General features: G+C 30.4%; 1 protein-coding gene across 1 annotated transcript; it reads left to right on the top strand.

Moving 5' to 3' along the window:
* The first annotated feature begins 8,662 nt into the window (after window positions 1-8,662).
* LOC112282824 (U-box domain-containing protein 12) lies at window positions 8,663-11,271 on the top strand. The gene is made up of 2 exons (XM_073533866.2): window positions 8,663-9,530; window positions 9,829-11,271. Exon 2 carries the CDS (start codon window positions 9,921-9,923, stop codon window positions 10,851-10,853), a length of 933 nt encoding a protein of 310 aa, XP_073389967.1. The 5' UTR covers window positions 8,663-9,530; window positions 9,829-9,920; the 3' UTR covers window positions 10,854-11,271.
* The last annotated feature ends 6,986 nt before the right edge of the window (window positions 11,272-18,257 follow it).

Raw genomic sequence — 18,257 nt, 5'->3', positions numbered from 1 at the left:
CGAGAGAAGTCTTTGATGAAGATCCGATAGTAGTTGGCAAATCCCAAAAAACATTGGACATCTCTTACCGTTTTTGGGATCTTCCAATCTATAATAGTTTGAACTTTCTTAGGATCCATCATAAGTCCATCATTTGAAATGATGTAACCTAAGAAATCGACTTGAGTAGTGTGGAATACACACTTTTCTATCTTGGTATAGAATCCTGTATCTCTTAATTTTTGTAATACACGACGAACATGAAGTTCATGTTCTTTTGGATTTTTAGAATAGATCAAGTTGTCATCAAGATAACATATCACAAAATCGTCCAAAAACTCTCGAAAAACATCATTCATTAGATGTTGAAAAGCTGCTGGTGCATTTGTAAGTCCAAAAGGCATGACGTTGTATTCAAAATATCCATACCTAGTTCGAAACGCAGTCTTCCATTCATCTCTTTCTTTGATGCGTACTAGATTGTATACTCCCTGAAGATCTATTTTTGTATAGATCTTAGCTTGATTCAGCTGATCAAGGAGTCCGGATATTAAAGGTAGTGGATACTTGTTTTTGATGGTAATCTTGTTGAGTCCTCGATAATCAACACACATCCACAATGATCCATCTTTTTTCTTCACAAATAGAATTGGAGCTCCTACCGGAGATTTAGAATGGCGTATGAAATTCTTGGCTAGATTTTCTTCAATATACTCCTTGAGTTCAGCCAACTCATTTTGTGATAAACTATAGATTGGTCTGAATGGCGGTTGTGCTCCTTCTTGAAGGTCAATTGAGCAATCATATGGACGATGTTCCGGGAGTGTATCCGCATTCTTTTTTTCGAATACATCTTGAAATTCTTGATATTGGCTTGGAATGTCACTTGAAGTCTTTTCACCAGTAGAAACGGGTGTAGCATAAATAATGTATGGTGATTCTTTCATAGCAGTATGCAAGAAAGCTTTTGCACCTATAAATACGGGTTTAATTGAATTGGACTTATGACTCTCTACTTGCTTAATTACACTGTTAGTTATACTTTCAGAGAAAGAGAGAGTTCGGGAAATCCAGTCTATTTGAGGGTTGTATTTTTCTAACGACGATAAACCTAAAATAACTGGATTAGAGGGAGATCTAATGATATTAAATACTACAAAACTATTATGACCATTGATTATTACTTCTATAGGAAGGATTTCATGAGTAATATCTCCAGAAGACAATGGACGACCATCTATGACTTCTACATGAACAGGTTTAGTTTTCTTTATTAAAGATATGCTATGTCTTTTAGTAAATTCTTCATCTAAAAAATACGCTGAGGCTCCTGAATCTAACAAGGCAGAGACTTTGTAATATTTAGGTCCTAAAATAACATTTAATGTAAAACAAGGAGAGGGCTTTGAGGAGAGAATAGGACCTTTACTAGAAGTTGTGCAAGGTTCCAGCCGCACAGTCCCTATTGTAGCTCGACAAACTCGTTTTCCAACATATTATCTTCTTTCACAGCCATACTCCTCATTTTGTGATTACGTCGTTTCTTTGAACAATGTTGAGCAGTGTGCTTTGGTTCTCTACAATATAAACATAATCCTTCTTGACGACGACGAGTCTTTTCTTGCTTAGTAAGAGCTTTAAAATGTACTGCATCAATTTGCATATCCTCTACTTTTGAATGTATGTGTTGAAGAGGTGTTGGTATTGCCATTGAATTATAGTAACGTTGAGGTCCACTTGTACGGTTCTCAGATCGAAATTCAAAAAGGCGATTGTCGCACTTCACAGCAAAGTCAATTGCTTGACTCAATGTTTGAGGATCAGGTAAGTTGAGCATTAATTTTTTTACCTCATATTGTAATCCGTAGAGAAATTGGCTAATAAGTGCAGCATCATCTCACTTGATATCAGTTGCAAGTTGTCGAAATTGTGAAGCATATAACATTACTGATCGATTGCCTTGTCGTAAAATATGGATCTTATTGGTTGCAACACGAATTGCATCATGTTCTCTATACATGGATCGAAACTCCGCAAAAAAAGCCTCTAGATTATCCAATATTGGATCTCGTCATTCAAGAAAAGATGAAAACCACAATAGTGCTGAACTTGAAAGAAGCGTACCAATCAATCTAACTTGTGATCCTGGAGTTGGATAGCTTTGGGGTTGAAGTTCAATGAAAAAGGGGTAATCCACTCTTAATCAAGAAAAAGGGGTAATCCATTCTTAATCAAGATTAGACAAAGCTCTGATATTGTAGGTATACTCTTGTCAATCTGTCAAGAATAAGAACTCGATGAAAAAATAATTCAGACAAGTGAGCCTTCACTCAAAGAGAGGTAACAAAATATATATAAACAAGTATATATATTGAAAGAGAAACTGGAATGGCTATTGCCAAAAGACAAGAAAACTAGAGATCCTTGAAACTAGACTAGAAGCAAGAAAGGAGTTGACAAGAGTGAAGAAGCCTTCACTCTTATCTCTATATATACTCTCTAACTAAGGGCTACGTGGTGACGTTCTATAGGACCTCCAATATGTGTTGACTTTGTAGGGCACATGCCTTGACTTACAAGGCAAGTTTTTCTACGTGCGGGCCACATAGTTAGCTTGATCTTCAAGCTAACAACATGTGTGGCACATGGCCAACTTGTTGACCACGTTTCTAATCCAAAAAGCCAATTAAAGACACCTATGAAGTCAAAGCAGCATCTAGGAAGTTTCTAAGAAGCTTCCATATTAAATATTATAGAATTAACTTACTTTTACCTACTTTTACTTACTTCTACCTATTTCTATATGTAATTATTAGCTTACATGATTATGGCCGTGACAGAGGTGTTGCCTTGTATCTTGTCTAAGGAGGGTTGATATAACATATTGTTGTCTATGTAGAAATTTCCTAGCTTGCATATTTGGTAGCTTTACTATCTTTAAGATAAGATAGGAAACACATATTTAAGAGTTTTTAAGTAATGTATCAATCTTTGGAAATAATTTGAATTTAACTCATGGAGTTGAATGGTTTTTAAATGATCTAATTCAATTAGTATTTTTTAAAATATAATATTATAATTGATGTATATTTTATAATACAAAGGATCAAAAATCCTATAAGCTTTAGTCTAATCATTGTATCTTAAAAATATACATTTAACAATATTACTTTCAAGTTTTGAAGAGCTTTCTTTTAGAATATATGAATAGGCAATTGAGCAAAAAACTTGTAAATGGTCTATACATGGTTTGACTTTGTTATAAAGTTGTTCTAGAATTATACCATGATTAATCTTAGTAGAGCTCAAATCAACTAAGTGATTAGTTATATAAATTACGTCAATCTACAAAGATTGGAATAGTTGACAAGTAGTTGCCTTTTTATTTTGGAGATTGATTCACAAGTTTAAAAATTTGTATGATAAGTATTTTCTACTTCTTTCTATTTTAAAACTACTTATTTATTTTTATGTCTCTCTTTCTACTTGCGCTTTAAATTCTCAAATTTTTTTAAAACTTTTGTCTTTATTTTACATATAGTAGACACAACTTTTATGAAAGTGATCATTATTAAAAACAAAAAATTACTTTGAGCCTTTTAAGGATGATGTTATCATGAATCCTACTAAATTAGAGAGAATGAGTTAAAATATCATTTTAATACAATGTAGTGAAGCATTTTGAAAATCACTCCTAATGCTGTCATTTCACTAAATAGTCTTTGCAGGTTTTTTGGATTGTATTAAACAATGACAAATCTTGTATCCAATTAGCTTGTGACAAGTGCTAAAAACTGACATAATATAAGTGACCATATCTTTTTTTGTACCATAATTTCATATTTTTATACTTATTAATTGGATTAGCTTCAGAATTTAATTTTTTTTAGAATTAATAAAATCTATTTTTATTTATTTTTATTCTTGCAATTATTTATTTCTTTTTTAGATAATAAAATATTTATTGGATATTCATAACATCTTCAAATGTAGATTGTGCTAAGTAGGTGATGTTCTAAATAACCATTTGATAACTTTGTAGCTAACAATTGAATACAATTTTAATAAGTTTCTTATCTACAATGGTTTTATTCAAGGCCTCCAATTGATTCTTTATATTTGTAGCTTTTGTGAGGTAAATACTAATGCCACCTCCTTCTTTCATTAATATTTCATTCAACTTATTTGTCAATAATATGCTTTATTGTTGGTCTCTTACATTGAATATTTTTCTAAATATGTCCCATAAATCTATAAGGTCATTGTATTGGGATACTATTCCAATCAAACTATTTAAAACCAACATGGTGAGTCTCAATTGTGATCTTTGTTTTTCTTCTACTGGCTGTATCTCAATATAAGATCTATCTATTGCAGTGACTTAAAATAATATGATTGTCATCTTTACTTCCACTATTCCACACAAATTCTCTCTTTTTAATATTAAAACTTCAACTTCAAAATTTAGTAGTTCTAAATTCTTAATAGTTTATTTGATTCTCCTATCTCATAGTTTGAGGACCTTTCTTTGGATTTTGCCATCTCTTTAGATCTAATATTACTTCTTAAGATATATATTTTATTATTTTTCTATTCTTTTCTATCTTTTTTTAATTAAGTAGTGAATATGGCTCACTTGATCTAATAGTATCCTAATGCTTTGATACCATGTTGCAAATATGTACATTGGATTGTATTTTTTATTAGGTAACAAGAACCATATATTAATTAAGGTGATTGTCTATATTATCAAGGTAATATAAAGTTACTTAAATTTAATAAAGAACTGATGGCATATGAAAAAGAGAGGTGCAGGTTGGATAGGACTAACAACGATGACAATTAGTTTACCAAAGAAATTGAATTCCTATAGAGAAGTGTGAGTTTTTATGCTAATCTTTGGAATTTGAGCTGTATTTTAATGCATGCCAATATATATGTCTTTGTGTGGATTTTTTTATGAGCTTCTTTACAAGTTGATATAGAGATTTTAAATAAGGGGGATTTGATAGTCATACATTATAAAATCTATCTTTTTTGAAATAAAAAAATTAATGTTGATATCTAGGTCTTTAATATAAGACTTAATTTTGAGAATTAAAAAATAATACATAGCTAAAAAATAAAACATAGCTAAAAAATAATACATAGCTATAAAAATTTTTAGCTATGTATTTTTTAATTCTCAAAATTAATGTTGATATCTAGGTCTTTAATATAAGAGAATATCTTTTCTAATATAAAGCACATTGGAATATTTTAAAACCAATTACACATCTAAATATGTTAAAAAGAAGTTGTTAATTTTCTTCTATGTTATCTAAATTTTCTTAATCATATTTATTATTATTATTATTAATAAAATAAAAATAAAAAATATTAAAATCTTCATATTGCACATAAAATCACTTTAATAATCTCATTTTCATTAGTAATATGTACTATTGAAAATTCTTGATTATCATTATTGTTGATTGTAATATAATTAATTTTTAAAATGCTAATTATTAATATTATTTATTTAAATTATATATATATATATATATATATATATATTTTAAAAGTATTTTAGTAGATTCTAAATGTCTATTGAATTATAATTAGAGAATTTATAAATTTGTACTTCTGTGTTTTAAATGACATCTTTATTCAGTATGTCATCTTTTCCAATAATTACAACAACTTGCTCTATAATACAAATCTTATAATAGAAGAAGCATTTTGCAATAATAATTAGTTTAATACTAAACTTCTAATTTATAATAGCCAGCTGAATTGCATTAAAGACGATCTTTTTTTAATTCTCAACATCATCTTTAAACCGTAGAAGAGGAAATTGAATCAATAATAAAAGAATACCTTAAGATTATAGATTATATTGGCATGATAAGGTTGGATCTTAGAAGTCATGTTTGGTGGGTTGTAAAAGAATATATTATTTTTTAGATAAATATAATTAAGAAGATATTTGAGAAAAATGTGGACATATATAAGTTGTTTAGAATAAAATAACCTAGTGCCTTAAAATATAAAAATTAAAGAAAGACAATCTAAGTCATGCATTTTTATCATTCTTTTAATATTAGCATCTAAGACTATTTATGTTAATATTTTTAATATAATATAGAAGCTTAAATTTGCTATCTATCCACAGTGGAAGTTTAATAGCTTCAAAATGTATCATATCAAATCAAATCATTAAGCTTCTGTACATTTAATAAAAAAGAATAATTGTTTTTGCATTAGAATTGTTGTTTTAATCATACTTACAAATGGCAAGGACATTTGTGATAATACTTATACCTATTTGGTTGTATTTATCAAAGTAGTAAAAATGATTGATGCTATAGCATGCTTTAAATGACTTTAGTAACCCATTAAAGAATTTGAACATATTATGGTTATCCTATCATTATAATAAAATTATATGATGCATTTTTCAAAAAATTAATTAATTTTCTAAAGATATTTTGTTTTTGCCATAAATTATTTTAAAATAATTTTTTCTATTACAGCTTCATATCTTCCATACATCAAAAACTTTTATTCAAAAGAAATCCACTCGAATTTTATCCTTAAAAACTGAGTTATTAAAATTTTAATATGAAAGACAAAAACTAAAATATAAAAATTTAGTTTTATTATAAGAATATTTAACTAGTTTCTTCAAAAAGGTTATTCATTTATTACAGCCATTTTAAGAAACAAAGAAAAAATAAATAATAATTTAGAAGTTATTTTATATTTTTTAAAAAATAATAAATCCATTAAAAATATTTTTTAGGTGCTTTAAAAAAATCTTTTAAGAATATATTATATTAAAAATACAATATATTTAGCACTTAAAAAAAAATTCTTTAGTTTACTAAATTATCTTATATATCATATTTTCAATAAAATTATTTATCTTTTTTTAAATATTTTAAATATTTTTTACTTGATAACTCATCATCTTAGTAAAAAATAACGTGATGTTTAATGAATTTAGTAAAAAAAATCTAAAATTATTTAAATATTTTACACATATTTTAAATTGTTAATGACAGATAGTAATATTCAAATGTTGTGTATTTTGATTATAAAAGAAAGTTTCTAATTGTATTTGTCATGTATTATTCTAATCAAGACTTGATTTGGTACACGTTTTGGTTTTGTTGAATTAAAAAACTATTTCAGTATTTGAGCTTATAAATAGTCTTAAATAATTAGATTTTTTAAAAAAAATTTAAGAAGTTCTTATAAAAGTAATTTTAAAAATGAAAATAACAACAAACACACACAGAGACAAATGATGTTTGCTATATTATATAGTTTTTTTTTGGTAAAAATTCTCTTTTAAAAATTACCATATTAAATAAAAATAATCCATTAATTTTTTTACAAAAATAATTTTTGTGTGCTTTTTAATATTCTAAGCTTTTTATTCATATTTATGATCAAAGAAGTAATTTTATGTTCTTAAAAAAATAAATAATAATTGTAAATTGCATGACAAAAAAAAAGATGTAGAATAAATCTCATTGCATAAAATTAGCTATTATAGTATCATATCAAATACAAGAAAATGCAACAAAATTTAAAGTCTTAGCCCATTAAAAACTTGTTCTTGAAAAATTCTATCATCACAGGTAAAAATATATTTGCTTAACAATCATGTATATTATATTTAATTCTTTTATATTAATTGCAAACCAAACCAAACATCAAAAATATTTTTAAATAATAAATATATTATTGTGGAAAATGGTGTTAAAAAAACACCACATTAGTTAAGAAGAAGAATATTAAAAACAAGAAAAAATCAACTATAGCAATATGTTTTAATTTACATTAGAACACATGAAATATATTTTAAATTACAACAAGAAGACATTAAAACAAGCAAAAGAAAATAAGTTTATAAACAAAATATAAGAAAAAGTCTAAAAGAGTACCTAAATATTCAAAGTTACAAGAAAAAAATTGAACTATAAAATAATAATTGAGTTTTATTCCAAACCGTGAAGAAAATGAAAATACAAAAACAGCAAGTTTTGTGTTAATTTATGATTCAAAGAAATTTAAAGCAGTATATGTAAAATAAGTTCAAGTAATGTATTACAAATAATATTTAATATATGGTATTCATCCCAAAAATTGCAATTGTATTAGTTGGAATTAAATACTTATAAAAAACTATAAATATTTTAGTATGTCACATTACAAAGAAATAATAGTAATCTAAATTTATCCCTGTGTACACATGTGTGCATATTCTACCAGCTACGTTATAAAATTATATATTCAAATGAATTTAAAAAAAATCAGATTTTTTAATACAGAAAATAAAAAATCAAAAACAAAGTTTAGTGGTTTTTTTTATAAGTTTAATTTGTAATATGTATATTACAATAATAAACTTACAATATTAATAGGTACTTGACCATGAATTTTTCACTTCAAAACGTGGTAATACACACAAAATGGAAAATCATGTGCCAAATATCTCTCTAACATGAACCCCAATCTATTCGGCTCAGTGTGAACACGATAGGAAAGGATCGGAAACCCGCCATTTTCGGCATGCAGATTCCACCCAGGAAACAGCCTTGACACAGTACTGATTCCGGCGCCGCGAAAATCGCAAGAAAGAGGAAAACAGTTCCAGTTCAGAATCCAGTGAATAGCTTCGAAGCCTTTTGACTTTTGCGGCACCTATGGCGAGGCGGCCTCGAGCAGAGGAATTGCAGAGCGATCGAGGTCTTCCCGGCGCCTGTGCTCGCCTGGCTGCGTCTTTTTCTTCCGCCAATGTCGTGACTGTGGCGCCACCTCCTCCTTTATTTCTCAAACGGGTTTTTTGTCTCGTTCTTTTTCATGCAGTATTTAGGGGGACCCATAAAGTCGATTGTAATTTAAAGGCCGTTGAATGAGGCAATGCGGGTTGCGTGGAGCCTAAGTTGTGTTTTGATTCTGCTTTTGGGATTTTATAATGGTGATGGTGATTGCGGGTGCTGGGTTACGGACGACGAGCTGGGTTGCTGTTGTTGTTGGAGGGGAGTGGAAAAGGAACTGGTTATGAGGGAGCTGTAAGCTAGGAGATGGAGCTTTGATGAGGGCATGTGTTGGTTTTGTAGACTAGGGTCATCTTGAGTGCGGGGAGAAAAGAATGTGGTACCTCAAGCTTTCATTCCCTCTCTGCGTCTGTGTACAGTGCGAGGAGCAATCTGATTGTGATCGTTTACGGCTTCAGAGGTTGGCGGGGGGCAACCTCCTCATATCGACAGGGAAAGTTGAATGCGGAAGCTGTGATGTCACTCGCCATGTTGAGAGAGGGGTGGATGATGCGGTGTTGTAGCGACGGTGTAGCAGCAGCAGCAGATATCGATTGTTGCTAGGGATTGGAGGGCTCTTGTTAGTGAAGTCTTCTAATTTGTGGTAATGTGGTCTTCTATAGCTCGGAACCTCGTTTGGACGACTGCTGCAAAGGTTTCAGCTTAATTTTGGTGTTCTGGCACCTGGTATTCAGGGTGACCTAGACTGAGAAGCAAAATCGTGTAGAATCAAGACAATTTGTAAGCAGCTATTGCCAATTGCACTTAGCATTGATTGGTGTATCGTAGTTGTGTTGCATTCCGCGCTGCACAGATTTAGATTGGTGTTGGCAGTGCATCTTTGCGTCATCGTCAAGACGCTGTCGATACGAACGTAGAGTACGAATATATATATATATATATATATATATACATGCTTTCCCAATCACCTTTTAAACAGACGTGGAAAGAACTGGAACTGTTGCACAAAATCATAGGCGTGCTGTAGAAACTAAGCGAGTTGACAGAGGTTGGTGCATTGCGACTTTTGCTTTTACAGAATATTTTGGCAGAGTAAAGCCCAAGCATTGCGAGCGATGGCTATTCAGTAGGATTCGTTTTCCAGAAGCTAGTTAGGTTAAGACGTAGGCAATGGCAGCGGGTGATTTCAGCAATGTTGAAATTGAGATCCGTCAGCAGATCGATAGATGGGTGGCCAGTTTGGAGGCTGAGGCAAACCACGTGAGTGCCAAGCGGGACGCGGCTCTTGGGCTGCGGTCACTCACGAGGAAAAGCTCATTGAACCGGGAGTACATTGCAACGAAGGGCGCGATTCCGGCGATCGTGTCTGTTTTGCGCGACAGCACCGACCCTGAAACCAAGAAACATGCGGTTACTCTCCTTCTCAACCTCTCCATCCATCCCAACGTGAAAGACGAGATAATGGCAGCGGGCGCTCTCGATCCTATCGTGCAAGTGCTGAAATACGGCGACTGCGAAGCCCGGGCGAATGCTGCCGCAGCATTGTTCAGCCTCTCCACCAAGACTACAACGAACAAAGCACTCATCGGGAGCTCAACAGACGCTATCCCTGCCCTCGTCAAGCTCCTGACAGAAGGCACCACGCGAGGAAAGAAAGACGCGGCGAGTGCTATCTTCGATCTCGCAATCTGTCACGAAAACAAGGCAATTGCAGTGCGAGCTGGTGTAATCCCGCCCCTCGTGGATCTGCTTCTCGACGAGAAGCAAGGCATAGTGGACGAAGCCCTCGCAACCCTCGCAATCTTAGCCACTCACGTGGAGGGCCAGGCTGAAATTGGCCGGGTGGGCGCGTTGCCTCTCCTCATCGATATCATATCCGAGAGCAGCCCACAGAACAAAGAGAACGCCGCAGCTATTCTTCTGGAGCTGTGCTGCAGTGATCCCAACAACACTTACATGTCTGCGAAGCTGGGCGTGTGTGGACCTCTTGGCGAGCTCTGTAGCACCGGCACGAGCAAGGCCCGCCGGAAAGCGCGCAAGCTCCTGGACCTGCAGCGGCATGCCCAACACAGACACGGTCACTTTGGTGCCAGATCCTTCTGAAGCCAATTTTTGGGCAACTACTACAGATCTGGGATGTTTCTGTTCACTGGTTTAGATTGCTACCTATCGAATTCGCACGGCGAGGGCAGTGAGGCAGGTGAAATGCTCCTGGAATTCTCATTCCCTTCTGGTTTCTATTCCTTGGCATCTCTTGTTTAGTCCTCCAGTGTGGATCTGTAACTGCCCTCTTCCTCCATCGTTGATTCTGATGAATTAGAGCCTCGAGAACGCAGGAATGACCAATTTTGTAAGACAGAGTAGGTCCGAGCCAGAATAATGTGGACAGAGGAGTAATAGCTCAGCAATATCAACGTTGGTTACTGCGATGATATCAACCAGAATCATACACTTAATATATATGCTAAGAGTGGCGAGGCTTTGCAATCAGTATCAGCATCAATGTTCTTTTGTCTCCCAATTTCGGGTCTGACATCACGTTATGATTTCGATCTCGTATACTTTGTTTGTAATCCTGCTTTCCACCATGCATTCTCCTGCGAGCTTTCGAGTTCAGTCAGATCGGATTGTCCTCATACCACGTCCTTGATTAGCCACTAATTTAGTTGCAAAATTAGTGTGAATGCCTGCAGAATTCAATTATAGAGTACAGGCCCTCGATTTTCAAGCGTGGTACTGCGAGCCCTTCGATTTCTCGTGAGGAGCTCCCTTTCGCCGGTTCAATTAATTTTGTAAGTGGCTCTGGGGCTCATCGTGTTGGCTTAGCAAGGCCACGTTCGTCGGCTTCCGGCTTGTGCCTTTTGGCACGCAGTAGTACCTCTGGCAACCAACACTACAGTGTCAGTGACAGCTTGGGACGAGATGTTTTGGAGCACCTTCAGTCTCAGTTTGCCTGCATCGTAGATTGAGAAGTCGAAACGAATTGCAACAGAGCACTGACACTTCTGAATCTCCACTCACGTGTAGCTCGTGTGACCAGGTTTGACGCTGTAAAAGCCTCATATAATGTGCCAAGTGGCTTCTCCGTCCCCATTTCGCACACTACTTTTTTCTGAGGACCAATTCTAACTTAGATCCGCGCAATCCTCCGACTCTGGCTTAACTCATGGATCTGAGACCACAATTCCTCATCAAACAGCCTAGTCCAGAGATTCTAGCCTTGACGTATCACAGCTACAACAGATTGCTTGCCCTCGATCGACAGGATTTCGTCAACCAGGGTGTTCCAGATGAACGAGAGCTTGGACAATGTGTTCGATTTCTGGTGTTAGAGACCAATTTTCACAAAACTAGCTTTAGAAAACTCCTGTTCAAAAATGTTTTTGGCATAGTCACCTCCCACTATTCATCCTAGCTCAATTGCAATCTAACATGATGGAGAATGTGCTAACTTGCAATGCATTGTCTTGTTTTTAGAAGTGAGTGAACTACTCTACTTCTATTATTGTCCTTTGAAGGTTGTGGACTACCCACTTTTAATTTAATATTTTTTCATAACAATAATTTTTTCTTTAAACAAAGTGAATTATCTTTCTTTGTAGAAGTTTTCATTTGATATTTAAGATTGCAGATTATCTTCCTCTAATTTGACTTATCTTCCTCTAATTTGAATTATTTATAGATTTTTTTTTTATAGATGCTAGTCTTAGGAAAAGTGAAAATAGATTTGCAACCATTGTAGATCTTCACAAGCCTATCAATAATCTTAAGGTGAAAATCTCACAAATTTCTAATTGTTAATCATGGAGATAATATTTTAATGTCTATGGAAGAAGTCAACATTGAAGTTCAAAGTTTATACCAAAAAATTGTGCAACTCAAAGAAACAAGTAAATCAAGTTCATAACTAAATTCAAGAAGTTTTGCTACTACAAATATGAGAGAGGCAAGAATAAGTATGTTGGAAAAGTTTGATGGAACAAGATCAAAGTTTTAAGGATTTTTTCAATAAATAAAACTCTATCTAAAGTTGCATCTTTTTTTAATATCTTAATGGATTTACTCAAGTTGGATTTATAGGTGTACTTTTCTTTAGAAGTGTGCTTTCTTCGTTTGCACCTTTGATAAAAAAGGATTCAAGATTATTCTATGATTTGAATTTATTCTTAAAAGTCTTCATGGCCACATTTAAAGAAATTGATTGAAAAAAGATAGTAGAGACCAAACTTATATCTTTACAACAAAGATTATGTTCAGCTACCATATATGCTGCTAAATTCCAAAATCTTGCTTATAACATGGATTTAAAGAAGAAGGCCCTTGTCAATCAATTTTGATATAGATTAAAAGATAATATCAAAGATTTTTTATTAACAATATCAAGAGCAGATTCATTAGAGTAATTTATTACTTAAGCCATTGTATGTGCCAATTGACTCTTTTTAAGATATCAAGAATAAGAATTTGATTCGAGAAATATAAGTCAAGTCATGGCAACAACTTTTAAGTTCAAAAAAGTTTATTTATCAAGATTGGAACCTATACAAATTGACATGGTATGTTTCAAACCTCTTATAGAGCAAAAAAAAAATTCAACACCATCAAGAAGGTTTGTGCCTATATTATAGAGAATCAAAGCATATTATTCAATATTCTCTAAAAAAACAACATAACCACAAAATAAAGAACATGGTTGCTAAAGAAGATGATGTGTAGAAAAATCAATTTTTCTAGCTATAATAGGAATTGTGCAAGTGAAATCTTATACAACATCTAATAAAGGTCATATCTTCTCCTTAGATCTTTTATCTTGTTTTACAATAGAAATTTATTTAGGATAAAAAAAATCAAAAAATCTTAGCATTATTAGATTTAAAAGTCTCAATTTTTTTTATAGATGAAGACTTTGTCAAAAGTTAAGAAATATCCTTAATTAAAAAACCAAATCTATGCATGTAGAAATAATAGATGATCATTTTTTTATCTTCTAGAGATATCATCCATGAAATTTTTTCTTTAGATGTAGCAACTAGTAGTCATAATAGCTCAATATTATTTAATATAATTAAATTTTCTTCTAGTACAATTATTTTAGGATTATTATAGCTAAAAAAATATATTCCTCAAATAGACTAGATTTCTCATAACATTGATTTTTTTTATAGTTTAGATCAAGCTTTTGCTAATCAAATACAAATCAATGAGTCCAATACGTCCAAATTTTTTTTTTCATTTGTTACTTAGATAATATTTTAATCTATTGTAAAAATACATAAGAACATAAACTTTATGTTTGTCATATGTTATAAAAACTAAGAGAAGTAGGATTATACACCAAGATAAAAAAAAGTGTGTATTTCATATTACTCAAGTTAATTTTGTAGGATACATTATTTCAAATGATACTATTATAGACATTTAATAAAAAGATTTTAAGAAGATTTTTAAAATATTTAATTAAAAGATTTTAAAAAGATTCTTATAATATTTTAAAAGATTCTAAAAGGATCTCAAAATATTTTTAGAGATTCTAAAAAATTTTAAGAGGATTAAAAAAATTGTCAAAAAATAATTTTAGAGTTGCTTTATTTTTCAGAAATATAGAAACTTCTCAAGCTTCTTAATACCTAGTATATATTGGAGTTAAGGCTTAAAAGATCCTCAATCTCAATAATACATCTTTTAGAGCTCTCTTAATATTGATCTTATACTCATATGGTTTAATTAAATTCATGTTAGCTTTCTAGCTTTTTATTATAATTCTTTTATTCAACTTCTTGTTTAATCTTTTGTATAATATATCTATGATAATTTTTTAAAATTATTCTTTTATCAATACTAGAGCTTGATCTTTCTCGATAGCATTTGAATGCTTTAAAGATTATAGTTTATTTTCATTTAAATTGGTATTATTTAAGAACTTCATTTTTTTTCTTTTATGATGGCTAGAAGTAAAGATCTTACTATAGTTGAGTCTATTGAATCCAAGTTATATATTATTATGAACATGCTAAATATTTTATTTCATAAAACTACTAAGGGATTTTTTGTAAGATTTTATAATGGTACAAGATTTGGGATAGTTCACCATATGATGCAACTACTTCCTAAAGCTTCTATATCAAAGGAAGTAATGGCACTTGTATCTCAACAAAAAAAATTACCTATTAAATAATATAAAGAGCCTTGGATTAATCTTTCAAAAAAGTTTGATAACGCATGCTTTAAGTTTTGAAGGTTTATTAATCAAATTCATTTGATAATTTTTTTACAAATTGAGGACTTTTCAATAAAAGAATCACAAGTTAGTTTAGTTAAAACCTTGCTTTCAGGATAAGCCTTGTCTTAGTTTGCTCATTTATTTAAGAAGAGTTCTCCAATCTTGAGTAATTTTGAAGTTTTTTTAGAAGCATTTGTACAAGTATTTGAAGAACATAACAAGATTCAATAGATGACAACAAATATTTGGTCATTGCAACAAGAGTCATGTTTAATATAAGTTTATGAATTTTAATTTAGGTAATTGACTTATGATATCAATTTAGATAAAGAAGATCTTATAAATGAATTCTATTAAAGACTAAATGATAATATAAAAGACCTATTATTATTATTATTATTATTTGATCTTTAAATATTCAATGAAGCTATCAAGTAAGCTATGAAGTGTGATAATTGATTATTTCAATGCCATTAAGATTAATTCTTGTAGACTTTGACAAAGTAATGCATTAAAAATTTGTATTCTAGTACTTCAACAAATATATTATTTCTATATTTAATAATTGAAGATATGAAAATTAATGTAGTACAATCCAAACCTCTTATTGCAAAAGAAAAGAAGCGTCAATTTGAAAAATGCCTATGCTTGTATTATGGTGAAAGAGGCCATAAATCTATGAATTTTCAAAAAAAACAACTTACAATCAGAACTAAAAGTGCAATTGTTTTAAAAAAAGAAAGAATCCAATCACAACAGGAACCATGTAGTTGAATATTTTAACACCTCAAATCCATCAAGGTTTCTCTTTTTCTATCCAATTTACTTGTTTTTTTATTATATCTTTATTTCTTGGCTACAAAAACTTTAAACAAATGCCTTATTAGATTTAGGAGCATTTGCTTGTTTTTAAGATGAAGAGTTTATTAAACTTCATAAAATTCTTTTAGTATAGAAGTCAAAACTTATATATATAGAAATAATAGATCATCAAGCTTTACCTTTAGGCAATGTTACTGATAAAATCATACTACTAGAAATGTCATTTGAAGGCCATAGTATAAAAAAAAATTAGTATTAAATATTATTAAAATTCCATCCAATCCTATCATTTTAGGAATTTTGTAGTTAAAAAGATATAATCCATCTATAGATTGGAGATTATTTGAGGTTGAATTTCCTATTGAATTTCTTTGGACAAAACCTATTAAGAAGTTATCAACTATAAAGTCTTTATTTCTTGGAGCAAAGGCTTTTATGAAGATAATTAAGAAAGAAATGCCATTTGTTATTTATGCAACTCCAACTCATGAAGAAATAAGATTGCTAGTAGCTATCTCAAAATAATATAAGAAGTTTTAAGATGTCTTCAAAAAAAAATGCTAACATATTGTCAAAGCATCAATCGTATAATTACGCCATTAATCTTTAAAAAGGGACTCAAATACTATTTGGTCCAATCTACAATCTAATATAGAATGAGCTTTTAATAGTGAAGGATTACATTGACAAAAATCTTGCAAAGAATTCTATTTAGCATTCCAAATCTCTAATAGATGCATCTATACTTTTCATGAAGAAAAAAGATGGATCTTTGTAAATGTCTATTGATTATTGCAACATCAATAAAATAATAATAAAGAATTTTTATCCATTATTTTTGATATTAGGACTTTTGGAGCAACTCAATGAAACTAAAATCTATACTAAAATAGATCTCTGTAGAACATACAATTTGGTGTGGATTATAAAAAAATAAAAATAAAAGACATTATTTTGGATAAGGTATGGATATTATGAATATAATATTATACCTTTTGTATTGATAAATATTCTAGCTACATTTGAGTATTTGATAAATGATATTTTTTATAAATTCTCAAATAAGTTTATTGTTTGTTATTTTGATGATATCTTAATTTATTCCAAGACTATTAAAGAACATAAAAAATATGTGAGATTAATTTTATTAAATTTATAAGAAGCAAGATTTTATATAAAAATAGAAAAAATATATATTCTATTAGTAAAAAGTAAAGTTTTTTTGGATATATTATATTCAATGAAGGCTTATTGATAGATCCAAAGAAAGTTCAAGTTATAACAAAGTAGATAACTTCAAAGATGATATAAGATGTATAATTTTTTTTTGAATTTGCTAATTTTTATTTGATATTTATTAAGAATTACTCCAAAGTTACTGTTCTTCTTACTTAATTGACATCCAAAGACAAATTAGAATATGAACCTCAAGCACAAAGAACTTTTTAAGATTTGAAGACAAATTTTAATATAGTTCTAATTTTAATACATCCAGATTTCATGAAGATCTTCTATTTGAAAACTAATGCTTTTGACTTTGCATTAAAAATTGTACTATCATAGATGGAAAAGGATGGAAAGCTCTACGCAGTTGCATTCTATTCTAAAATTTTTTTGGCTACAAAGATCAATTATGAGATTTATAATAAAGAGCTTTTTATAATTGTACACTCTTTCTACGAATAGTACCATTTGTTAGAAGGTGCTGTACATCTTGTAACTATATATAAATAAAAAAAAACTGAAAATATTTCATGTCATCTTAAGTATTCAATTGCTGCGAAGCTCATTGAAATATGTTATTTTCTTATTTTCATTTTGTAATTATGTATTGATCTAAGAAGTAGCTAATACTATCAATTATTTTATCAAAGAAATCATATTTTACTCCAAAGATTGAAAAAGTAGTATTTGATCAGTAATATGTAATTCTCTTGAAACTAGAATAATTTTGTCTTTATGATATTTCTATGGTTATACTTGTTAATTCAAGTTTTTTTGAAAAAATTTGTATAGCATCAGCTAAGGATTCACTAGTTTGTAATATCAAACAATATCCTAACAACAACATGTTTAAATTTGTGGAAGATCTTTTATATATTGAAGGTCATTTATATATTTTAGAAAGACCAAAATGTCTTTTTGTTCTTTGATCTTAGCATGATTTCTCAACTACAGGACATTTTTCTAACCAAGGACCTACTTAATGACATCATTTCTAACCAAGGACCTCAATTTATATCAAAATTTTGAAAATATTTTTTTAAAATATTAAAAGTAGATATTAAACTTTTCTCTACTTTCAATCTTTAATTTAATGGTCAAATAGAATAAGCCAATCAAGTTTTAGAGTAGTATTTGTAATGTACCATCAATTATCAATAAAATGATTGGACCTCATGTTTATCTTTAGTAAACTTTTCTTATAATAATATTCATCATACTATGATTCAATAAATATTGTT

This window comes from Physcomitrium patens, chromosome 5 (genome assembly GCF_059467195.1).
Source record: "Physcomitrium patens ecotype Gransden chromosome 5, ASM5946719v1, whole genome shotgun sequence".
Classification (NCBI taxonomy): domain Eukaryota; kingdom Viridiplantae; phylum Streptophyta; class Bryopsida; order Funariales; family Funariaceae; genus Physcomitrium; species Physcomitrium patens.
This window is presented reverse-complemented; position numbering and strand designations above follow the sequence as displayed.